Source organism: Gossypium raimondii, chromosome 11 (genome assembly GCF_025698545.1).
Source record: "Gossypium raimondii isolate GPD5lz chromosome 11, ASM2569854v1, whole genome shotgun sequence".
Taxonomy (NCBI): domain Eukaryota; kingdom Viridiplantae; phylum Streptophyta; class Magnoliopsida; order Malvales; family Malvaceae; genus Gossypium; species Gossypium raimondii.
The window spans coordinates 2,762,820-2,789,136 of record NC_068575.1 but is presented as its reverse complement, the minus strand read 5'-3'; the positions used below and the strand labels follow the sequence as shown (position 1 = coordinate 2,789,136).

Below are 26,317 nucleotides of genomic sequence, written 5' to 3'. Positions count from 1 at the left end.
CAAAATAATAAAATGCGAAAATAATATATTTTGATTGAAAGTAATAAAATTCAGGAAAATAATACGAACAAATGGCCGAAATAAGGGTTTTTTACTAAATTTAAAAAAAACAGAAATAATTAATACACTTCAAACATAATGTACTAAAATAATGTAAAATAATAAAATACGAAAATAATATATTTTTATTGAAAGTAATAAAATTCGGGAAAATAGTACGAATAAATGACCGAAATAAAGATTTTTTACTAATTTTTTTTGAACTTGCAGGCATCGGAATGGCTTCATTGATTAATCCCGGTACACACATATCTGATGCGGCTAATAACGCGGTATGATTTATTATTTGTTAATCATGGGTTCTATTTAGAAATGATATATGTAATATATAGAAATAAATCATGTTATCCTAATATTTTTTTGTAATTTAACACTATCAGGACTCGTACCGAGTAATAAGGGGCTGAGTGAATGGTTTAAAGAAAGCTCCGGATTCACGATTGATGCCGTACTTGGAGCAGGCCGGATTTGAGTCAGTAGCATTGATCCGGACGTTCGACTTGCGGTATGATTTATTATCTACGCTAGTGGAGCGATGGTGCCCGGAGACCCACACTTTTTATTTTTCGTATGGGGAGTGCACAATGACCTTAGAGGATGTTGCGATGCAGCTTGGGCTCCCAATCGACGAGAGTCCTGTAACGGGAGTATCTTCATTTACTGATCCGGCTGCACTTTGTTATCAACTACTAGGAGACTCACCAGAGGACGATGAGTCAAATTTTACGAGCTTGAAATTTACATGGCTGAAAGTCAAATTTGGACTAACTCAGCAAATAAATGAATCGGTGCATTCTTGTCACTCTCATTCCCACAGTAAAGAGCAACCATTGTCTCCACGTATTTGTCGTCTACAAGTTCCATTTCGCTGAATTTGACCGAATTTGTTTAAACTGGAAACTTGTAGAAAATTTTTGATATCCTTCTCCTACAACGTCTAAGAATTTTTGCATTAATCATTGCCTTCATTTCATCTAACGAGACATTTCTATTAAATCTCATTGCTATTTGTTGCCAATATTCAAATATACATCCAACACTTATTGTCAAGATGACTCCATCGAAATAAATGCATACAAAAAACTTATCATCCATCTTCAATATTCAATTTGTCAAAAATAAATAAAATCTCAAAAAATATCGAACGGTAAATAAATTACTTAAATAAAAAATTAATGTTTCAATATGCAAATTTTTCATCTTTAAGCTCATACTTTTTCAGTTATCATTTTGTACATGAATAACGTTTAACCACTAATCCTAATAACTAACACAATAACAATAATACTAGTTTTATACTCAAAATAATACTAACTAACAATAATAATTAGGGTTTTACTAAAATAATAACTAACAATAATATAATGTAAAAACTAACAATCATACTAATTAACTAAAATAATAATTAGGGTTTTACTAATCCTAATAACTAACCATAATAATAATATTAGTTTTTACTAACAATAATACTAAGTAATATAAATTATTAATCCCTAAACCCTAAAAACTAATAATAATACTAACTAAAACTATCAATTTGACTTTTTATTAATCTTAATAACAAACAATAATAACTAAACTAACAACAAAAAATAATAAAAATTATACAAAAAAACATAATAACAAAATAATCAATTATTTTTAAAAGAATACTTTTTTTTCCTCTTCTCTTTCTCTCTATTTCCGGCAGCACCTCTTCCTTCTCTTCTTCTTCTTCTTCTTTTTCTCCTTCAGCTGGACGGATCCCGAGTTTATAACACTAGTGGTGCCGCCTCTGCCACAGGCACCTTTGGTGCCGCCTGTGGCATCCGATTTTCCACTGTTATGTTTTTTTGTATTATTTTGGTAAATAAAAAAAGTTTATTTTATTTTGGTATTTTTTATTTTTTTATAATATTTTAGTAAAAATCCCAATATAAAAGTATTTTGTTTTATCCTTTTACATTAAAAAATATTTAAAATAACATGAAATATTAAATTTATGAAGTAGAATGTAGATTTAGATAAATATAAATATCAAAGTAAAATAAAATTATTACAGTACAAATGGACTAAAAATTCCGTAAGTCGTTTTTCTTATTTGTTTTGCCCACTTCATGAGTCGATTTGGACCCATATTGTTATATTAAGTTTTATATGTTTTTTTTCATTGTTTAACAAGTTCATATTTAGAAGTTTTTCTCGGTTTTGTAAAACAATTTTTTAGTCTTCATTATGCTTGTAGTCTTAATTTTAAAAGGGGTTTTAAAAAATGGTTTTGTCACTTTTCTCTTCAATTTGGTGGATGCTCAGTTTTTTTGTCAAAATTTACTCGCCGCTTTGGACTATTCGGGACTAATTTCATTGTTGTATTAAGTGTTTGTAATCACTCCAGATACACCATACTTAAGTTGTGACAGAGCCAATTGTTAACGTACCATAATGTTCTACTGATACTGAGGCTGAAGCATTTGTTATGCTGATGGAGCTTATGCTTCACCACCTACGACAAATGTTTGTTATTTTTTTTCTCTGAATTGTACGACCACATTCATGGTTTGAATTAATGAATTTCCTTTAAAAAAAGTACAATAAAACTAAAATCGAATAATTGAACTAAATAACCGCACATGGCGAAACTCAAATACCCGTGCATATAATTATGCATGGTGAATCTCAAACTTGGGTATTTAGATCTAGGGCATCCATATTTGTCAACTCTGACAATGCTTCATTGGCTTAGTACTTAATTTTTAAAATTATCAAATAGCATTGTATGATATTCTCCTATTTAACACAAATAAAATAAAATAAAATTCTTTAAAAGGTAAATTAAGTAAATAAAACAATTTTCTTGAGGTCGTGTTGACACAATAAATTTAGTGAAAGAATTATTTTTTATTAAATGTTTAAATTTAAAAAAAATAATTTATTTGTTGGCAAAGTTATGGTTATATTATTGTCGAAACCACTTTTAAGTTTGAAAAAATGGGAATCGACTTTTAAAAAGGGAAATGGGAGTCGCCACCGATCTTTTGTTAAGGTGTGATCGGTTCACCATTAAAAATAAATTTTAGGTCTGCGAGATTTGAGAAAATAGGTCCGGGAGTCGGTTACGCACGAGGAAGGGTTAGCACCCTCGTAACGCCCAAAATTGGTACCGAATCGATTGTTTAATGTCTTAGTGTCGAAACTTTAAAAAGATTTTAAAATACGATCATTTGAAAAGAAAATTTGAGTAAAATGAATTGGATGATAAGACTCACTTATTTCAAAGAAACGAATTGTCACACTCAGTAAGTTAGAGTGCAACATTTCGAATCCTCAAAATTAAGTTTATCCTTTGACTTTTAAAATCTATGCATTTCGAAAAGGGTATCTGATTATTTGGGTCAAATGAGAAAATCAAAACCCAGTGAGTTAGGGTTTGATTTCATAAAATTTCTAAATATCGAATATTGCCCTTATTTTAAAATCGGGATGACAAAATGTCACATCCAGTAAGTTAGGATCCAACGTTTTGAAATCTTAAATGCTTAGTTTTAAAATGCTATGATTTTAACAATAGAAGCACGTGTCTACCTAATTCATCAGGAAAAATTGGAACCCAGTAAGTTAGGGCACAATTCTCGAGAATCTTGGATGCCAAATGACTTAAAAACTTATGGCTAAAACAATTTCAATGTTCAAATCAACTCCAATATTTTAAACAAATGAAATGCAATTGGACAATAATGTGCGATATAAAGGGGATAACATACAAACCCAATTTAATTTATATGTGAAAATAAAAAAACAAACTATTAATCTATCTTACAAGATACATTAAATAAAAACATGAAAAATAATACATATTGAGTATATATATATATATATATATATAAAATGAAAGATTTAATGCAAATGGTAATATACATATAAAAGCTGAAATAAATAAAATATAATGGAATAGGGCTTTAAAATACAAATTATTAACTCAATGATGCGAAATCAATATAAAACAAAATAATTTATTATATGTCAATGATAAAATATAAAATAATATCACATGGGAGGGGCAAATGACCAAAAAAAAGCCCTTTTTTTTCAAAAATTATTGAAATGGGGCCATTATTTAATTATTTACCGGAATGGTCCATTTTCCGCGAAATCGCGTCCATGTCAGCGCGATTTGCTGACGTGGCATGAACAGTTTATGTTTTTTAGCTTGGAAAACTTTGAAAGGCCATAACTATTCATGCCACGTTAGCAAATCGCGTCCTAGGGGGCGCGATTTGTGTCCGTCGCCAAAAATCGCTACCGACGTGGTCGCGATTCTGGCGCGTACTCGACATCACATTTGAAGTAGACGCGATTTCGCGGAAAATGAGTCATTCTGGTAAATAATTAAATAATGGGCCCATTTCGGTAATTTTTGAAAAAAAATAACTTTTTCTGGTCATTTGCCCACATGGGAGTTCTATTTCCTTAGTACAGATAAAAAAACAAGCGAAAATGAATTTTATCAACAAAATGAAAACATTAAAATATATACAAAATTATAATTAGAACAATAAGACAAATATGAGATAACTTAAAATAATAATACCTAATAGCTTTAAAACAACAGTACATAATAAAATTAAAACAATTATACATAATAGATTTAAAAGAATGTACATCATGAATTTAAAATAACAAAACACCAGTTCTATAATGTTAAATTTCTAATAATAATACAATAAATTAAAATTAATAATAAATTTTAAATAACATTACGCTTTAACATCAAACTATTATTAGAATTTAAAATGAATACATCAAGAATAATGGAACAACAAATAATTAAATAAAGATTAAAAAAAAGGATTAAATCAAAATCAAAACAGAACTGGAAGGAGAAAAACGAAAATAAATCAGAATAGAGGGTCAAAATCGTGACGCGCGAATAATATGAGGACCGAATGGGAAATATTTCCCTTCCCCAAAACGCAGCGTCTTTAGCATGGCCCAAAGCATGATCAAGTCAAACGTACAGGACCAATTTAGAAAATAAAGAAAGATCGAATTGAAACCACGAAACAAATCAAGAGGGCTGATGGCGCAAATTTCCCTTCCGAGACCAAAAGCGCTGTCCGCCACGCCGTGTCGGGTCATCGGTATGGCCATTAAACAAAGCCGTTTAGAGTCATCAGGATGACTCCAAACGGTACCGTTTTAGAACTATTATAAAGCTAAAAAAAAAAACCTAGATGCTACTCCGTCGCCCCCATTTTCAAATCAAACTAAAAACACACACACAAAAAAAAAACCTAAATCCTCCTCTTGCATGCGCCGCTCGGATGCTCGGGAGTTCTCCGATCTTGTGAACCGTTGTTTGACTCCGATCACAACGGAGCAAACAACGATTCCAATATCAAGTAAAATCACTCTCCTTCTGTTTTCTCTCTTAAACAGTAAATCAAAAGAAGAATGAATCAAAGAATCGAGAGCGAAGAAAAAAAAAAGAAAAGAAAAAAATTTCCAAAATAAGATCTAAAATCACCTTCCTTGAAACTGTTTCTTTCTATTGCCTTTCTTTTTTAAAACTTTCATACAATATTCGTGTCCCCTTTACAGATTTCGTTATGGCTTTATATAGCCAAAAGAAAATACAAAAATCGCCCTTTTTTTGTTTTTCCCTTCTTTCGCTATTGCAATTTTTGCTCCCTTTTGTCATGCTGTTTTCTGTTAGTTTTTGTCCTTTGCAGGTACATGGTCGTACAGAGGCGCGGGCGCACGTGTACTGAGGCTCGCGTGAGTGGCAGTGGCGCGCATGCGAGGGCAGAGGCTGATCGCGGCTTGATGGCTTGCTAGAGCGACGGTTGACGCGTGCAGCTAGGGTTCCAAGGCTTCTTTTTTTCGCTGAAATTGTTTTGGGCTATCGGGCTGGTTATTTGGACCGGTGTAATGGGTGTAGGTTTGGTTTCATTTCTGGGTATTTTGTGTTTGGGTAAATTAATTGGGCCAGGGTTAGGTTTAGCTATTTTGGTTTGTAATTGGGTAGTGATATTGGGGCTTAGTGGGTCTAATGTATTTTGGGTTTGTAATATGGACTTTTAACATTTTTTTGCTTTTATATTGGTTTTTAATATCTGTATCGAGCCCGGGCAAATTGGGCCTATTACAATTATGATTTTAGGAAAAAATAAAAATATTTTTTATTTAGAAAAATAGGTCGCTTCATTATTTATGTGGTGAAAAAAAAAAACAGCTCTTAAATTTACAAACAAATAATTTTTTTTTACTAAAAATGACTATATACCTATAATTTTAACTTATTTATTAGCGTAAAGCCCAAATTATTTAAAATTACCTAAAATATTCTTTATTTTATTCATATAGTTTTACCATACAACCCCCCAAATATTGAACCATCTAATATTAATATATCATTGGTAATCTGAGTTTAATTTTAATATGCAATTTACACTGTGTTTGGTTCAATGTATTAGGTAATCCATTACTGACCGATTACGCGCCTATTACATTACGCCCCTAATCCGGCGTTTGGTTCGCTGTAATAGGTATTACGCACGTAATACAATCCCGACCTAATCCCCAAATTCCTCGCTTTTCTAATCCTTCCCAAATCGAGTAATAGGTATTACGTCCGCTTCCTCCCCAACTCTCTATTTTACCCTCCCGCCTACCCGACCCTCTCTCTTCGTCCCAAATCCGAATCGACGGAGGCCGGAACCCGACTCAATCCGCCTCCTCCTCGCACATTCCTAAAACCAAGACAAATTCAATTTGGGCTACATCATCTACTTCACTTTGGGCGTTGGCTTTCTCCTCCCATGGAATAGCTTCATCACTTCGCCATCGATTTAGGATGTTCATGAGCGATATCGTCATGAGTCTCATTCAAGTCATTGGGCGCTTTAATGAACGTTTTTGTTATCTCTTGCATCATGCAAAGCCTGTGTGGTCATGGATGATGAGCTAAATATATTACCAATTTCATCTCATATAAAATCAATAACCCAGCCCAGTTAATGAGGTATCTATCGACTTCTTTATTGAGTATGGGTCGATTGGAAATGTTCGGTGTTTTGTAATCGTATCATGATTCTAGAAACTATAAACATTTTTTGTAGTCTTGTAGGAAACTTTAATTTAACCTTTTGTTTACAACCACATTTTCCAACATTCAATAGAAAAGTTACCGAGAATGTGAGTGCTGAGAAATCTTTGAAGTAACTGCTTCTCGGCAACCACATTTCATCAACATAAGTTAGGAAAGTCACTTGGGAATGTGAAGGCATTTTATGCTCAGAACTTTTTCGACTGATTGGCAAAAGGACCTCAAGGGTTTTGTCGAATCTGAAGGGACTCAAGAATTTAAAACAAGAACTAAGTGAGGATTTTCCTGTTGGTCATTTGATAAAGAAGTGTTGTACATCGGATCGTAGGAACTGTATCTCCTTTACTATTTTCGCATGTGGCTAACAATTTTGGCTAACTTTTGCTGGAATATTTGATGGGTATATTTTTTTCTAGGGAAAAGTCGTTGTTACATTTCTTGATGCAATTTTGGACAAGAGCTCTGCAGAAGACAGGTTGCTTTGCTTCTTCGCTTCGTGGTCGTGGGAAATCACCAAGACTCGCTTAGCGATCATTGGTGCTATTCTTCTTGGGTAAGATGAATTTATGTTATGAAAATCTTTTACCTTTTATATAATTTCCTTTTCTTGTTTCCATTTCATCTTTGTTCAATCTAACGAGAGAACTTATTCTAATAGGTACTTAAAGGAGTCATTAGTACTTGAAAGTTGCCTTGATTCGCTAGGTATGTAATAAAGCTCTTGATGACACTATGAACTCTGAATCTTGAACCACTTGTAACATTTTTCCTCTACCACACATGGTCTATGGCTATGCTTTTTATATGGTGTAATAGAAATTAAACCATAGTTACTATTAGTACCCATGTGGTCAGTAGTTTCACTTGAATATTCCCGGATACAAAATTCATTTCTTTCATTTTTATCTTTTGTATTGAATCATATTATATGAAGAACTGTGCGCTTCCTCGTCTAATGAAATTTTAATTTGTCAAATCGTTGGCGCGAGGGTCCTTGTTTCAATGCTAAGGATCCTAACCAAAGTCAGTATTTCCACAATGTCTTGATGGCTTGAGAAAGAGTGCTACCTTTACTTTTTACTAGCATTGTGTTTATGGTCATATGCATAGTCTTGTACAATGTGGCACACAAACTTCCGATTATGCAAGATTATGAGGAGTTAAAGGTCGAGGTCATAAGGAGGAAAAGCAGAAAAGTCCCATGACCGGCCTGTTTGGAGAGCAACCTTGTAGAATATAGTAGGAACAGTCAAGTGGTATGGATTTAGGATCGTCCTCATATATGTTGTAACTTTATCAATATTTCCGGGATACATCACGAGGATGTGCACTCATTGGTTCTCAAGGACTCGTATCTGGTCCTCCTTATAACAAAGCTACAATGTGTTTGACTGGTTGGCAAATCGTTGATCGCAGTCTATCTCCTTGAAAATGCAAAGGTTGCTATTTCCGCTTGTGTTGTGAGGTTACTTGTTCTTTCCTCTCTTCATAGGTTGCTTGCACGGCCCTCGCTCTTCCAACGAGTTTCCGGTCTCATTCTCGACTTGCCTTCTAAGTCTAACTAATGGCTACTTGACAAGTGTGTTAATGATCATGGCTCCCAAATCATCCGGATACAACACGCAGAGACTTCGCATCGTTATGGTGTTGTTTCTAGTAGTTGGTCCGCATCGGGATCATCCATAGCTTTGTTCGGTCATCGATCATCACCAAGATCTCTCAATTTGTGGCCGCTATGAATTTGTGCTAATGATGTTTTTACCTTTGTAAAGTTTATCTAAAAGCCGTTGTTTGTAGCAGTGTTTTCTTCAAATTGTATGATGAATCATGCTCAAGTGTGCATATCTGCTTTCAATGTATGCCTGTATCTTAAAAACATGAAAAAGAAAAATGGAAACATTTGGCTATTATCTGCTTTTAGTCTAGTTTGCTTCCATTGGATGTTGCAAAGAAATATAGTTATAGAGTTTAAATAGGAAAATTGGAGTGAGCTACGGTATTGAATTTCTATGATGTTGCAAAGAAATATAGTTATAATATATTTAATAATAATTATGTTAATTTATATTTTACAAGATATCATATATTATGATTTGAGCAAATTCATATAAGAATATTAATTATTAAGAATTTTATTAAATTATATATTTTAATTAAAATATATTTAATAATAATTATGTTTAAATATGATTAAATTATTTATTATTGATATTAATAATCTTATTAAAATTTAAATAACAATAACAATAATAATTTACCAAAACAAATTTCGCTAATTATTAAGAATTTTATTAAATTATATATTTTAATTAAAATATATTTAATAATAATTATGTTTAAATATGATTAAATTATTTATTATTGATAATAATAATCTTATTAAAATTTAAATAACAATAACAATAATCATTTACCAAAACAAATTTATGCTAAGGGTATTCTAGTCATTTTAGTTTTTTCCATTATGCTATTACACCTCTATTCCATTCAACCAAACACAAGATTACTATTACGCCTCTATTCCATTACATTCAACCAAACATTTGATTTGCTATTACACCTCTATTCTATTACACCTCTAATCCAATACACCTCTAATCCAATACAGCGAACCAAACGTGCTCTTAGTATTTAAGTTTGATTTTAATGTTCAAATTGGCATCTAGACTAAACAATATTGCGTGGCTCATTAAATATTTAACACATGTGCTCTAATAAAAAGAACATAAAGTACTTAATAGGGACAAAAAAATTAAGTACCAAATTGAACATTGAAGTCAAATTTAGATACTTAATTGAGAAAAAAAACTCAAGTATTAAATTAAATATTGAAGTCAAATACAAATAACAAATAATATATTAAATTTTATATTATTAAAATAATATTATATTTTATAAATATGTTAATACCCCGTATTGCATGATTTTCATAGATGTATTTTTCTTTAATATAATTAATTTTTAATATTTTATTTATCTTGTGAAATTTCAATAAATTTTAAATTATCCAAAAAATAATTAAAAATTTTAAAATTTTAAATAATACATTTTAAAATATCTTGAAAATTTTAAAATTGTTAATCCCTGTTGAAACTTAATTAACTACCAACAACCTTATAATAATATAAGAAATGAAAATTCCAATCTTAAAAAAAATGGAAACAAATCCTAATACACACTAATTAAGGGTAGTTCTAATCTCTTTAAAAATTTTGAGATTTCTTCATGGGCCGGTTCGAAAGCTTACCCGAAAAATGATAGGGTTTGGATTAAAATATAGACCCAACAAATGAATTTGGGCAAAAAAATAAAGCCCATTTAGCAAAACGGGTCAAGCTTCGAGTAAGGCTTTTTGGCCTGAGCTCAGCTCATCTTGAATCTACAAAAATAAAAAATGTTGTTTTCTTGTTGTTTTTTAATGTTTTGCTGCTATATTATTGTTTTCTTACTATTTTGCTATGATTTCACTATTACGTTGCTACTATTTTGTTGTTATTATTTGGATATCATATTGTTTTATTGTTAATTTTGTTACAATTTTAGAGGTATTTGTTTGTTAAGTTGTATTTATTTTAGTGTTATTTAAGCATATATATATTTTAAATTTATTTTCAAATTGTTGGAAGACATTTATTTTAATGTTTTTAGTATTTTTGATGTATTATATTATTTTTTAAAAAATATTATATAAAAAAATTGAATATAGGCGAGCCGAGCTCGAAATTTTAACATTTTTATCTGGATCAGACTTGAGCAAAATTTTAGATCCATTTTCTAGGTCGAGTCAAATCCAAACTTAACAAACATGCCTAAAATTTTGATTGAGCCCGACCCAACCTAAACACCTCTACTTCTACTGCACACCTCTACTTCTACTGCATGCTAATGAGATTTTGGCATTATTGTTAAACATCAAGGCATTATGCTTTTCTTTTTGGAATAAAAATAAAAATTTTGAATAATTTAGTGACCAAAATGTTAATTTACAATAGTTTAATGACGTTTGTTGTAATTTACTCAAAGAAAAGCCCTCTCTAAACTCTCCCTGGTTGAAGCTTTAAAAATGGTTATTCTTCCTTCACAAACTTCCTTTTTCTTTCATCTTTTTAGCCCAAAAATTAAAGGAAAAAAAATAGAGATAGAAGATTATGCCTTCATTTCCACAGCCTGGCTCTGTTACCATCTGCGAAATTAACCGAGATTTGGGTATCTCTTCTTTATTTTTCTTTTTAATTTGTTTTTATGGGGTTTTTTCTCCTTTTGTTGCTTTGTTTCAATGGTTAACACCGGTAGTATTAATCTGCAGTTACAGCCGATGCCCTTTCCGATAGTGAAGCTAAGGATACTTATGGAAAGCTTCTTGTATGTCATTAATCGATTAACATTTTTTTTATTTAAAAATATATGTAAAAAAAAAAATTTGGGGTATCAAACTTTGGGGATTTTACAGGGAATGGTGTTCAATCCAGTTCCGTTTCAGTCCTTAGAGGATCCCGCGCAACCTCCACCAGCTTCAAATGCTGCCGTCTCTCAACCCAAAGGATTTGTATGATTTCATTTCACTTCCTTTTTTCTGTTAGTGTAATTTTTGGTTTTTTTTTTAGTAGGTTTTCACTAAGCAAAGAGATCTTATTTCAGGGAATGATAACTTCCTCCCTCAAACACATTTTTCTACCCAATGATGTGAGTTTATCATTTCCTTGTTGATTTATATATGTATGCCCTTCTCAGATATACATATAATGTTGGTTTTAGCATTTTATTGGTTGTTAATTGGTGAGCCTGAATGACGGTTTAAGTTGCCCAGTATAATCTAATTTGTTATTTAAAAAAGAAAAAGAATCTTTCATAGTATGACAAATATGTCATTATGATATATATATGCGCGCTAGTGTATGTGTCATATATTGCCACAGTATGTTAGTCTTTATTGGACTGGCCTGTGTGTGTATACATGGAAAATTCTGCTAGTGGCTTGTTTAGTCTCCATGAGCAAGGTTGAATAGGTAATACATACCCTTAAGGTGTGGTAAAATAATAATAAAAATAGGACATGTGGCATTTTTTTTAACTCCTTTGTGGAGTTAAAAAATTGTATTGCTAGTGTACTGAATTTGAACCCTATATATATGAAGCAATTTGGCAGTTTTTTTTACTCTGTTATGGAGTTAAAAAATTCCATTGCTAGTGTACCAAATTTGAGCCCTATATGTGTCTGTGTGTGTATAGTATGAAGCAATTCGGTAACTATATTGGAGTACCTATTTATCTTAATCATAATATTTGTATTGGATACTCTAGAAAATGTATGCTTAAACATAGAATTAAAAGAGAAGATGGTTTTTAGTATTTAAGTCTCCAGTCTCATTTGATAAGTTGTATAGATTGATTTGTTACCAGAAGTTGCTCTCCAAGGTGTGAGCTGGCATCAGCACAAACATATACTGGCATTTATATCCGGTTCTAATCAGGTTACGGTTCGTGATTATGAAGATTCAGGTGAGCAACTTATTATATCATTCGATGCAAAGTGTCGTGTAACTTATTTTTTTTATTTTTTGTTTGTTTGTCTCCTAGTTCAGTTTGTTTTGTTAAATAAAATTGCTTGAGTTTATCACTTTTTGATGCATACAAGTTTTGAATAATTTGAACAGCAGGGAAGGAGCCTTGCATTTTAACAAGTGAGTCACAAAGAGATGTTAAAGTTCTAGAGTGGAGGCCAAATGGTGGAAAGTCACTTTCTGTGGCATGCAAGCAAGTATCCTGATTTTACAAACTGTTAACTTTTTTTCTTCTTCCCCATTTATGTCAAATATTTTTGATATTTTCTCAATTATTTATGGGACTTCAGGGGTGGAATTTGCATTTGGGCAGCATCTTATCCTGGGAATGCGGCATCAGTTAGATCTGGTTCTGCTTCATTCTTGGGGGCACTCTCTAGAGGTTCCGGGACTCGGTGGACTCTAGTGGATTTTTTTCGAAGTTCTCATGGTGAACAAATAAGTGCACTTTCTTGGAGTCCAGATGGAAGATATCCTTACTGATTACTCATGTGATATTAATATTTTATTGCTTTAATTCATTGATGAGATTGTGCTTGGGAGCCAGAACTAGGAGCGAGAAGTGTTTATTAACTATTAAAAATGTATTGTATTCCATAACGTTTTGATACATATTTGGCCTCTGCCTCGTATGAAAGCTCGTCATTCACAATTTGGGATGTTGCTCAAGGTATATATATAACTTTGTTTCTCCTGAGCTACTTTTAAGTTCAAGTTAATAAGATTAGTAACCTTTTGATGACCCTCCCTCTTATTTGGAGCATATTCGTTCATGAGAAAGAAACTTAGTTGGGAGTTTGGATAGGCTTGATTAGTTTTGCTTTTTAAGTCTTAAACTTATGATTGTAAGTTAAAAGCTATAGACTTTCTTTTTCTTCCAATATCTGCAAATATCAGGTGCTTTTTAGTTTATTTGGTTGAGATTGCAGGTTTGAAGTCTATTCTCTTATGCATGTTTTATATTTATGGTTTACTTGTTTTTTGTAAAATTTTGTGCTTATTTGGTTTCTTAAATAGCTTCATAATTGGAGAGACTAAATTTTCATTGAAGTTGTTGTATTTGGTGTGCTAGTTGTGATTGGATTATGAATGCTAGGATTTTGGTTTATATATACATATATAGTCTCTTGTGCATTTGCTTGTGATGTTAATGTACTGGATCTTACGCGTGGTAAAGGTGCAAGCAAGCTTAATCTGGCAAAGCTTATGGCAGTTCGTAGAAAAAGCAGAGAGTTATGGCTTCATGTACAGCCTAGTCATTGGATAAAAACAAAGGCTAAACCTTAGATGTGATTCCTATGGAACCCCAGCATGAAGCATACGGGCATATTTATTCAATTTCCTCTCTTTCCTTTATAATTCAGAAAGCTGCCATAAATCCTAATGACCTATCTGTCGTACATCATCCTTCCCTCAAATTTGTTATTTGAACATACTCATTTTTAAATAGAGTTGTTGTTATTATTATAACAAGTGCAAACTTACCAATCCTCTAAGACTCCATGGTCAGTTCTCTTGAACTCAGTCTTGTGTGCAAGCTACTGTTCAAGGTGGTTGGAAAGTAACAATATATAGTAATATGGGGCATCTAGAAGACTTTAGGCTATTTACTTGCTTGCCAGATTTGAAAGATGATGTGCCATGCTGTAAAAGGACACCTTTTGCTTTTCTTCCTTGACATCCTTCAATGACGATCATCATATTCATACTGTAAATATATATATGTATATATTGATTCTTATCTCATACTGTAAGCAGGTTGCTTAAAATATAATTTATAGTGTCATCTTAAATATACATTCATGTTGATGTTATTTCTTTAGAGATTTTAGTCACTATTTTGGATGGAATTTGCAGGTACTGGGACTCCCATTCGACGGGGATTAGGAGGAACATCAGTGATTAAATGGTCTCCAACTGGAGATTACTTCTTTTCTGGAAAATTGTATGTACCTGACAGGTCTCTGAAGTTTTATGTCTAATTCTGATAAAAATGTCTGCTAATGCCTCTATCATGTTGCAGTGATGGAACCTTTTATCTTTGGGAGACAAACACATGGACTTCTGAACCGTGGTCTTCAGCCAGTGGTTTTGTCACTGTAAGTCTTATTATTTTTTAAGTCATTGAACAATATTTATTAAGGTTAAAGTTTGCAAGGTGGAGAGATATTGTCAGATGGCTGCTTGCATTATGACTACCCTTTTTTCATTTTATTTTATCTGTTCAAGTTTTCTTGGTTGTAAGTTTTAAGGTGATTTGCCAAAAGGATCGTATTTCCACTTTTTATTCTTCAAACTTAAGCTTTCTAGTATGGAATTGAAAACTGTACGGTCAAATCATATGTTATGAGTTCATCTTTCCCTAGAATTTTTCCTCATCATTTGGAGTATAAATGTTTAAACTTACCCACGGTTGACTTCTCTCTCTTTATTGTCCTGAAGGTTTTACGTCCAAACAGTTATTGATGCATCATATTTAATCAGCTTGTGTGGTTCTCATAATTTTATCATTTCAAACAAAATTTCATTGGATGATGCTGACTTGACATTAGATTTTACATATTTAAGGTTTAAGTGATCAATCACTTGTTGTTATCAGGGTGCAACCTGGGATCCTGATGGTCGTATGGTCCTGCTTGCTTTCTCCAAGTCTTCAAAATTGGGTTCTATACACTTTGCATCAAAACCTCCATCATTGGGTATGTTTGCTATCCATCAACTCATTCTTTGTAGTGGAATAAAAACTTGCTCTTGGTTATGCGGAATGAACAGAAATTGAAAAGGGGGGGGGGGGATTCAATTTGTTGCAATGGTTTTCTTTTTTCTCCTTTTAATTAAAGCCATTTCACTGCAAAGACAAGATTACCTTATTCAATTTTAGATTTTAACTCGTGTGAAAATAAGATAATTGCATGACATGATAAATTGTCATTTCCTTCCCTTTCATTAGTTGAACAAGGCTGGTAATGTATGCCTCTTTTCTCTTTGCGTCTTGCCCATCTACCCCTTGAGGAACCGAAGGTATCCAAATAAGGTGAAATTCTTCCCACTTTTCGTCACCCTTCCTTCCTCTCCTTCCCTTCTCCTCAAGGTTCCCGAACATGGAGTTAACAAGCTTTTGAAACTTGGTCTTCTATGGGTGACATTGAGGATTTCCCATTCAATGGTTAACCTTTTTCTCTTGAAAACAGGAATAAGAAAATTCCTTTACTTACAACCTCTTTGTCCATGTCCCCTCTCACCTTGCAATGAGCCTTCCCTTATACATGATTTTATATTAAATCATGCTTTCATGTTTTAAATGAATTATCTGTTATCTTTTGGATGTTGTTTATTTAGTTGTAGACGGGTGCATTATTGTGAAAGTGGCGTAAATCTAATTTCTTGTCATTTATTCTCTTCAGATGCCCACTTATTACCAGTTGATTTGCCAGAGATAATATCATTGACAGGCAGGTATGTGAAGTCGGTTTTATGGTTTGTGTTAATTTCATTAGGTCCTATGATCTCATGCATAATGTGTTCTTCACCTTGCTTGGATTGTCATGCAAACTGTTTGTTCTCAAATATTTTGTTATGCAGTCAGGGAATCGAGAAGATAGCCTGGGATGCTTCTGGAGAGCGATTAGCAGTGTCGTATAAAGGAGGGGATGACATTTACAAAGGTCTCATTGCAATATATGATACGAGGAGGAACCCCTTGATTTCTGCATCACTAATGTGAGTTACTGCTTCTCTTATCATATGCTTCTGTATACACAGCTTTCATGGAAGACAAAAAAACCCTAAACATACCATTCTCCTTTTCTGGTTTATAGTCATAGATATCACAAGACCATTCCTCGGTATCCATCAAGAGCAGAGTGAAATGATCTAAATCAGATCATTGTTCTGTACCCTGCGCCCCCGTTTGATATTTATACTCTTAACAGCTAACCATGTATTTGTTACTGTAATGTGGATTCAGTGGTTTTATACGAGGTCCTGGCGACAATCCAAAGCCAATTGCATTTTCCTTTCATGGCAAGTTTAAACAAGGACCATTGCTTTCGGTGGTAAACTCTCATCATTTCCTCCGCTTTTCTGATTGTTAGATCGTCAATTTTTTGTGGTTATTTGAATCTGTATGATCGGTATGGAATTCAAATCGCGGTATGTATCTTTTTTGTGCAGTGCTGGAGCAGTGGATTTTGCTGTACTTACCCTCTACTATTTCGATCCTAAATTTCTTATGCGGTCAAGGTATTTTCAAGTCTGCCATGTTTACTGACTGCATGATAAATTTTAGGCATGATACATAAACAAACCCTTGAATTTTACCCAGATGAAAATCAAATCTCTTTTATTGCTTGAAATTAAAGTTATGAACCCTTAATTCTATTGTAATTATACCCATTAAATTTGAGAGTAAGTGACATTTTGGCCATTAAAAATAAGAGAGAATTTTGATAATTATTTGGAATGTCTGTCCTTCATTTACATGAAAAACCTTAAGAAAATCCCAAATCTATATTTGGCACACACCCAAGTTCGAGTAACATAAGTTATGCATAAAAAAGTTACTTTTACGAATGATTGCATGAACCAAAAGACAAATATTTTGACACATCTAATATTTTACTCTTGTTGCAGGCATTTAGAGGCCAACCTATGTATGGCATTTTTATGTGAAACTGTTTAGATGGGATTATTAGATCATTATACTTGAAAACACAATGGAATTATATTGAAGGGAATTTATATATTTTCCAATTTTTGCTTCACAATATTGAATTTTTATTTTAATTATTATTTATTGCCTTATTATATTGTCGTTGAAATTTTAACTTTTAGCTTCATTGTTGACCTTTGATTTTAATGATGAATGAACCTAGTCCGTGACTCCGTGAGTATCAAATTTTATTTTATGCAAAACAAAAATATTCTAGAAACCTAATCTAAAACAGTTAGAATGGATAATATCAAATTTATACATGATTCTTTTATCTAATATGCAGTTTAATACGTAAATTTTTATATAATTATACATTTGAAACTCGAATTGAGATTTATATGTATATAATAAAATCTTATTTTGATTTAAATATACGCATTTAAAAAAATGTATCATTATACAAAATTTTAATAAATTGATATGAAAAAAAATGGTAAATTATTGTATTGTAATGTAATAAATTTAAAATGTTTGAATTCATTTTAAAATTTGACCATAAACGTGTTCTTGCAATATTAATTTCAATTTGGTTTTAAAACTCGTGGTCAGTATTAACACCCTTTATGAGTCTACCGAATGTGGAGGATTAGTTATTGAGCTCGCTTCAATAGATACTTTGGGAAATTAAAAAAAATCATGTATGGTAATGATTCTTTCTTGATGGTATGTTGTAAAAAAAAATCAATTTGTAATTAAAACTTGGTTTTTGATAATAATAAAAACTTTACGGATGTTCTTTCTTAATAGTGCTGACGGAAGTAGGGGTGTAAATGAGACATTGGTGCTCGCAAGTAACTTGAGTTCGATTTGAAAAAAATTTAAATTTAAATTGGTAATTCTGGAGCTGAGCTCGAGCTCGAGCTGTCGATCAAGCCAAATTCAAGTTTAACAATACTTGACTCGAACGGTTCACGAGCCTTGTCGAGCTTTCCATATTTTTATATTATTAAATTAGATTATTACTTTTAATATCTATTAACTCTAAAGTTAATTATTGAGTAAAAAATTGATAAACGAATTTAATCGAGAACTTGATTATATTTTGAGCCAAGCTCGAACTTAGCAATATTTGGATTCAGCTAGTCTCGATTTCACCCAACATGAGAGGAGGAATATACAATCTAATTGTTTGGGTTTTTTCAAGAGGAATTGATTATACTATTTATGGTTCAAGAAAGATATGGAAGAAAGTGGTTAGATTGATTTATAATGAATTTTTGTTAAAATGTTTTACTGGTGAAAAAGTTCGGTGGTTAAAATTTGAAATAGAATCTGTAACATAATTCTAAAATTATCGAATTTATTAAGTAAATTGATCTCTTTATAAAAAATCGAAGTAATTTAATCTTAATTATTTTTTTCGTACATGAGCAACTAAGAACCATTAATCACAACGTTAATATTTTTCTTTGTCAAATTTACATAAATTCGACCCGTATAGTAACAAATTTAGTCCGTACTATTTTTGTAAATGTGTAAATGTTGAGACTAAATCTGTTCAGTTTTTTAGGATCAAGACTGAATTAACAAAATATGTAAGCATCGAGAGCTAAATTTGTTATTAAACCAATCAAGATTACGCACAATTTACGAAAACTAACAGAGATTAAAAGGGAATAGTTTTCTAAAATTTTAATTTGAGAAAAACCCAAAAAGTGTTTTTACCTAGTTTGACTAATACCAATAATTTGTTTGACCAAATATATATTACAAATCATCATTCTAAACGGTTTTCTAGTGTTATCCATAATTATCTCATTTAATTCTATTTTTAGCATAATTACATTAAAATATAGTAAAGGGACATGTATTATTGTATGAGATTTGGTCAAATTGCATTTAAATGCCCTTTTAAAAAATATATATTTTCCATATTTGGTATTGGACTTTTTGCATTAAAAGCATTAGTTCAATCAAACAATTTCCATTTATATTTACAAGTCAATGATGTGATATTATTCATAATGCTTAGATGTCAACCAAATATTGGTGACACTTGTTAAGTTCAGAACTCTTTAATTACCTAAAATCACTAAAAATGGGTAAAATACTATAAAGGCCCTTATACTAGAAGTTGTATTGTATTTTACTCTCTTTACTCAAAAAACAACTAAATTAGTCACATCTATTAAAAATTTTATCCATTTCTATTATTAAAAACTAGTGCGGTTGACAGAATAACCAGACAGTTACATGTAGTGTGTCACGTGTACCTCATGTTGATGTACAAATACCGATTTTCAACAGTAAAAATGGATGGGATTTTTAACAGAATGACTATTTTGCTCTTTGATCTTAGTACAATGATTAGTTTACTCATTTTTTAATAGAGAAGATAAAATATACTTCAACTCTCAATACAATGACCTCCATATTACTTTTTATAAAAAATGCTTAAGAACATAGCTAAAGTATATATATAGACACATAATCCATAAAAAATACAAATAATTAAAATTTAATAATTAATTGGAGAATTAATATCTTACCCAATATTGAGAATTAAGTCCTTTAATGATGTTATCAATTGAATTTAAAATTTAAAATTAAACAAAATTTTAAATCAAAAGAACAAAGTTATTAAATTTTGAAATTAAAATAAAAGAGTTTGAATTTCAAATTCAAAAAGAGCACAAGGATCGAGAGAATAATTAAACCATAAATATTTTGTTTCAATTTTAAAAGGTTAATATATTTTCGATATCTAAGTTCTGCTTCAATATCCAAATTGGTACCTAAGTTTTTTTCAATTTGATACTTGAGTTTTTGTTTTTTTTTTTCAGTTTTCATTGTTCAAATGAGTAGCTAATTGATGGGAGTCAAATCCACCAATATAAACCTACGCCTAATTTGTGATTTAAGCAGTATAGGGAGTAGGGTCGATTCCTCAAAGACTGGGTTTACTGCAAATTGTTCCTCTTTTGACCAGATTTATGTCGGGGCAGTTGTCGTGCCCAAGAAGTTCGGGGGGATAAAATTTGAAGACCTTAAATAAATAAAATGCGTGAAAAGAAAAAGTTGAAAATAGAATAATAAAAACAGTTAAATAAATATGAAGAAAAATTAATTAGAATAAGCTCAGCTTTAGGCACGAATTTTCCTCGTCTTTGAACCGATCCTCAAAATTAGATGAACTCCTCTTTTCCAATAAGCTAGTTATAGCTACCAAGGACGCCTCGGACACCAACTCTTCCTTGTGTAAATTAGTTATGGAACGTCCAATAACTAACCCTTACCGGTCGAACAACCACGAAACGTTTGTGATTTAGAACTCCGGCAGCTTTGCGCTTTAGAAGAGCCTAGCTCGAACCAATGCCATCAACCTCGTGGGACATTTAAATCGGGTTACTACTTCCCTTGACGGAACCAAACAGAAATTTCCACTTGGCACGCCAATGTGTTCACAGAAAACCGATTAAAATTGATCCTTTCGAAATTCCAACTGTACGTCTAACCACACTAAATCAAACAACGTCTTTTTTTACTTAATGTTGATCTGACTTTGTGAGTTGACAAAATCATACTCTTAATTCGGAGAAATAATAAGTACTGGAATTTATGAGTTAATTTGCTCAGGTTCGTAACTCACGGGTTTTGACGAGGCTAATTCCGACCTAAAGCTGAAAATGAATTTAGTTAACTAAGGTTTGGGACATGATGGTATTGGGCATAATTGGATAAGGTAAAAATGGGTGGAAAGGATGGGTGGCGTAATTAAGTATGGGGCTGGAATTTTGGTGGTGTATTAAAGTATAGAGTGGCTACTGGAAATAAAAAGAAAGTTTGAAAAATAAGTTGTAAATGATAAGTGGTAACAAGCTGAAAATTTAGGAATTGAAAGTAAAAGAAACTAAAGATAATAAATTCGTGAATAGAAATGAGAGAATGTATTGAAAGATGAAAGCTTGATATTTCAATTGATGATTAAAATGAACAAAATAAGCCACTATTTATACTAGTGGCTTTGCTAAATTAAGAGCCAAGTCAACAAAAAAAATTTCTGCTAATTAATCTTGGAAAATTTTTGCTTTGGCCCTCCTTCTTCGCTTCTTTCTTCAATTTAGCCCAATTGTTTCCTTTTTCTTCTATTTAGTCCCAAATTGCACCTCTGCACGAAATTCAATAAAAACATGGAAAAATTAGTGGTGCACTCTCATAAATTAACTAATTTAATTACATAAAATATGTAACTTTAGCATTTAATCTCTATTTTTTTTTCTTTTTGTCTCAGTTAAGTATTCATGCTTTGGCTTATATGTAAAAGAAAATGTAAAAAAAAAAAATCAATTAAGTCTCTATATTAAATTCACACCCAATTCAAACCCGTCGTTAATGGTTTTCGTCATTGACCACATTGTTCATTAAAATAAATTGGAGAGCCAATCAAATGGTGACACGTGACAACTTATAATTTAATCTAATGTTTTCGCATAAGAAATGATTAAAAATTATAAAAATCAGAAAAATAGAAAAATATTAAAATTGATATAAATTTATTAAAATTATAAAAAAATATAAAACTTAAAAGTATTATAAAATATAAAAAATCTAATAATAATTTTTTCATATATGTCTTTTTTTTATAATTTTTTATATTTTTAATAAATTTGATAGGAAAAAAATAGATTAAACTAGAAGTTGTCATATGTCACCATCTGATTGGCCCGTTAATTTATTTTAATAGTCAATGTGGTCAATGACAAAAATCGTTAACAAAGGCGCTTAATTGATTATTTTAGTTAACAGCAGGGACTTAATTGGATGTGAATTTAATACATTAGCTTTATTTATTTATTTTTATTTTTTGTATTTTCTTAAGAGTTTTTTTTTTTATGTAAAAGCCTTATGATTTTTATTAGAGCACACGTGTCAAACATTCTTCGAGACACATGATACCGTTTGATACGATTACCAAATTGAACATTGAAGCTAAACTCAAGTATCAAATTAAGAAAAAACTAAGGTACAAAACGATATATTAACCATATCTTCAAACATTACTAGATGGTTAAAATATGTCATTAGTCCTTATCCTCTTCCTAAATTTGAAATTTAGTCCTTATATTTTTATTTCCAAGAATTTACTTAATTTTTAAAATTTCAAAATTCAGTTCAATTATTAATTTTTTCCTTTAAATTTGCTAACGTGACATTTTGAAATAAAAAAATACTGCTTTGGTAACCATATAACTAAAAATATAACATTATGATTAACCTATATTTAACTAAACTTTAACAAGGTTAATAATTGGACCTAAATTTTTAAATCTGGAAAGTAAAGATATTGAAATCCTAAAAAGTGAAAAAGTACAAAGGATTAAATTTTGAATTTACTAAGAGTAAAGGATTTAAGTGCATATGTTAACTTTACTAGATTTCATGACGACAAGCTGACGCGTGTCCACTCGTCATCACTACGCGGTTTCTTCGTCACCTTACCCCACACCCCCACATTTCATTTAAACATCCCTTCACTTTCATCTGTTTGGTATCTGAGAAAAGACCAGAACTCAACACTCCCATCAAAACAACTGTAAGATTCTGTTCTTACTAATATTTTCTTTCTGTTCTTTCATTTTCCCGAGAAAATATAATTATCGTTTCAAAACAAAGATGTTGGCATCGTCAGAAAACCTAGCGAACATCGAAACGTCGACGTTTCGTTCCCTCTTCGATGATACTTGGATCTCCGAATCCTTTTCTCGCGACACACAAACTTTGACGATAGCGTTACAAAAGTCAATATCCGATTCCTGCACCGGCTCCATCGCTTCGCCGGTGCCTGAACCGGCACCCAAACAGTACCGAACCGCCGGTCCACCGCCTACCGGGAAAGTTTCCAAACGCAAGCCTCGCGCCTCGAAGAAGTCTCGAACTACCTTTATAGCAGCAGATCCAGCCAATTTCAGGCAGATGGTACAACAGGTAACCGGAATTGGATTTGGTGACGGAAAGATGACGACTGTGAGTCCGATCCTTAAACCGGAGCCTCAAAGACCCGGCAACCGGTTACCTAACGGTACTGTGCCTGGATATTTACCTACGTTGGACACTTCGGCGTTGTTATTGGATCATCACCAGCTGCATGAGCAGCCATCTTTTGACACTTTCCCGAATTTTCCCACATTAGAATCCTGGAAAGTTTAGGGTTTTCCTCCCCCACCCCCCTTTTTTTCTCGAGCTGTTTCAAATAACTTAGAATGTAAAAAAATCGTAATTTTCATATAAGTTCTTCATAGTTAAATTCGCTCTTCTAATTATTAATTAACTAAGTCTAATTTTAACAAAGTACAATTACACTGCAATGAACCTTCTAATAATTATAAGAACTACTTTTTTTATAATTTATATTTTATAATTTCAAAAGATTAAATCAAATTTTATAATTTTAGAAGGGTCAAAGATAATTTTATCTTTACTAATTTAAAATTTTAAAATTTTTAAAAGACCTAAATAATAGTTTTTTATTTTAAGAGAGTCGCCTGTCAACCCCTAAATTCGCCGTTGTATATCAGTATATATGAATATTTATTGAACTATTAATATTTTTTATATAAAATAAATAATTAAAATTTTTAATTTACACCAAATTTAACATGCATAATCTATTCATAAAATATTAATAGTATAAAAAAATATAAAATTACTTTAATTTTATATCGATAAATGAATCCTTCCTAAATATAATTACTATCTTAATTTACGATCCAAATCGAAATCTAATTTAACTAAATCAACTCTAATTGTCCTAAAGGATTAATTTTATTACAACTTTAAATATGGCTAGATTTAAGGATAAAAAGGTTGACGCGTGTCCCCCGTCATCACAACGCGGTTTCTTCGCCCCATTTAAGATCTCCTTCACTTTCTCTGTTTGATATCTGATAAAATACAAGAAAAGTTCCTTAACCTCCAACCCTTCAGAAACACCTACTTGATTCTCTTCCTCTAAACTTTTTTCTTTCATTTCCATTTTTCCCGAGAAAATATAATTACGGTTTAAAAAAACGATGGCAGCATCATCAGAAAACCTATCAACCTTCGAAACATCACCGTTTCATTCCCTCTTAACCGATCCCTGGATCGCCGAATCCTTTTCTCGCGACACACAAGTGTTAACGAGAGCGTTACAAAAATCAATCTCCGATTCCATCACCGATCCCATCGTTTCACCGGCGCCTGAACCGGTACCCAAACGATACCGAACCGCCGGTCCATCGCCCACTGGAAAAATCTCCAAACGGAAGCCCCGCGCCTCGAAGAGTTCTCGAACTACTTTTATAGCAGCAGATCCAGCTAATTTCAGGCAGATGGTACAACAAGTAACCGGAATCGGATGCGGCGACGGAAAGACGACGACGACGGTGAGTCCGATCCTTAAACCGGAGCCTCAAAGACTCGGTAACCGATTACATAACGGTGCCGGACCTGGATTTTTACCTACGTTAGACACGTCGGTGGCGTTATTGAATCATCAACAGCCATGTTTTGAAACTTTCTCAAGCTTTCCCACATTAGAATCATGGAAAGTTTAGGGTTTTTTTTGTATCCGACTGTACTTGTAGCAGAGCATGTGGAGGAGCTGTTTCAAAAAACTTAGTATGTAAAAAATGGGTAAATTACTGTTTTAGTCCATAAATTTTTAATTTTGTTAATTTGACTTTTTTATTACTAAATTTAGTCGTAATTTAATAATTTAGAAAAAGAATCTCTGTAGCATATCTAATCGGTTTACTTAAGCTTACTTAAATTCCAAATTCTAGAAACTTTAAACTTATCTATTAGAGTTTAATTAATTATTCCGTTAGTACTCCTACTTTTATTTAAATATTATAAATGAATTACAATAAAATTATTATGCTCCTCCCTACCTTAGGAGCTAGATTATTTTTTTTTCCTCTTTTAATAAAGTACGTTAGATTAAATTATCGAAATTTTTAACAGTTATATTGTTCATGTTTGTTTTATGATCTATGTTCAGGATTCGTGGTTATTTTTCTCATTAATGTCGTTTTCAACGTTTGAATTTGGCTCTTCCTTAAAAATATAACGTGCTTCGCTATTGCACTTAACACTTGTTGGTTAAGGGAAGCTTTAACTGATAATAAAATGGATGGTTAGATTAAAGAGAAAATAATTAATTTAAATAAAATTAATTAAATATTTAATCGAATAAATTAATAAAAATTTTAATGGCAATTAAAATGGAGAAAAATTCAAGTAATCAAATAGTGGTATGTCATCATTTAATAGTGGAAATGAATAAAAATTTTAACAGAATGATTTATTTTTTATTATTTAATGTACATTGATTAATTTATTTATTTTTAAATAAAAGAGTAAAACATAATCGACTTCTAACATAAGAACCTCTGTAATATTCTTACAGATAAGTCCAACAAGTACTGCATATTTTGAAAATTGAAAAGTAAAAGATTAAAATAATTAAATTATAAATATAAGGACATAAAGGACTAGTACATGAACCTTTACTAAAATTTTCCATTTGATTTTCACTAAATACTCCAATAATAGAGTCGAAATGTCAAATTAATGATTGAACTCTCAATGGAGGGAAAAATATTTGGTACTGATTTAAAATATATATATCTAGTATAAATTATTTAAAAATAATAAAACAATATTTTTGGTATGATGTTTAATTTACTGTAATAACCCTATAACCCTCAAAATTATATTTTTAGTTTGGAATTGGACCTTTTCATTGTAGTACCTAAACTATTATTTTAGTATATTTTACCTTAAAAATACCCACATTCAATAAGAATGTGCCACAGTCATGTTTTTATTGGCAATTTCTTTTTTAAATTGAGACAAAAATTATAGTACAGTCACTAAAATCGGACAAAAAATTAGGTACCAAAATGAAAATCAGGT

The 26,317-nt window shown here is 31.5% G+C and overlaps 3 protein-coding genes and 1 pseudogene across 4 annotated transcripts; all 4 read left to right on the top strand.

Moving 5' to 3' along the window:
- Positions 1-503: 503 nt before the first annotated feature.
- On the top strand, positions 504-8,830 carry LOC105801387 (equilibrative nucleotide transporter 1-like; annotated as a pseudogene).
- Positions 8,831-11,191: 2,361 nt separating this feature from the next.
- On the top strand, positions 11,192-17,511 carry LOC105761558 (aladin). Of its 2 annotated transcripts, none has more exons than XM_052623870.1 (16): positions 11,192-11,350; positions 11,451-11,506; positions 11,595-11,690; positions 11,783-11,827; positions 12,529-12,643; positions 12,802-12,898; positions 12,996-13,179; positions 13,321-13,375; positions 14,563-14,650; positions 14,729-14,804; positions 15,305-15,404; positions 16,110-16,161; positions 16,288-16,425; positions 16,673-16,760; positions 16,879-16,947; positions 17,338-17,511. In XM_052623870.1, exons 1-15 carry the CDS (start codon positions 11,293-11,295, stop codon positions 16,927-16,929), a joined length of 1,299 nt encoding a protein of 432 aa, XP_052479830.1. In that variant the 5' UTR covers positions 11,192-11,292; the 3' UTR covers positions 16,930-16,947; positions 17,338-17,511. The 2 variants fall into 2 exon arrangements, with proteins under 2 accessions (XP_052479830.1, XP_052479829.1); XM_052623869.1 differs by having other exon boundaries at positions 12,799-12,898.
- A 5,397-nt stretch (positions 17,512-22,908) lies between these two features.
- LOC105761560 (calmodulin-binding protein 25) lies at positions 22,909-23,663 on the top strand. Its single transcript, XM_012579405.2, has one exon. It carries the CDS (start codon positions 23,033-23,035, stop codon positions 23,564-23,566), a length of 534 nt encoding a protein of 177 aa, XP_012434859.1. The 5' UTR covers positions 22,909-23,032; the 3' UTR covers positions 23,567-23,663.
- Positions 23,664-24,252: 589 nt separating this feature from the next.
- LOC105761561 (calmodulin-binding protein 25) lies at positions 24,253-25,074 on the top strand. The gene has a single exon (XM_012579407.2). It carries the CDS (start codon positions 24,430-24,432, stop codon positions 24,952-24,954), a length of 525 nt encoding a protein of 174 aa, XP_012434861.1. The 5' UTR covers positions 24,253-24,429; the 3' UTR covers positions 24,955-25,074.
- The last annotated feature ends 1,243 nt before the right edge of the window (positions 25,075-26,317 follow it).

Excerpts from the sequence above, each read along its gene's own strand:
- LOC105761558 (XM_052623869.1), top strand. The coding sequence starts at position 11,293 with ATGCCTTCATTTCCACAGCCTGGCTCTGTTACCATCTGCGAAATTAAC. Across the intron at positions 13,376-14,562 it reads AATTTGGGATGTTGCTCAAG|GTACTGGGACTCCCATTCGA; the intron begins GTATATATATAA and ends TGGAATTTGCAG. Across the intron at positions 14,805-15,304 it reads CAGCCAGTGGTTTTGTCACT|GGTGCAACCTGGGATCCTGA; the intron begins GTAAGTCTTATT and ends TGTTGTTATCAG.
- LOC105761560 (XM_012579405.2), top strand. The coding sequence starts at position 23,033 with ATGTTGGCATCGTCAGAAAACCTAGCGAACATCGAAACGTCGACGTTT.
- LOC105761561 (XM_012579407.2), top strand. The coding sequence starts at position 24,430 with ATGGCAGCATCATCAGAAAACCTATCAACCTTCGAAACATCACCGTTT.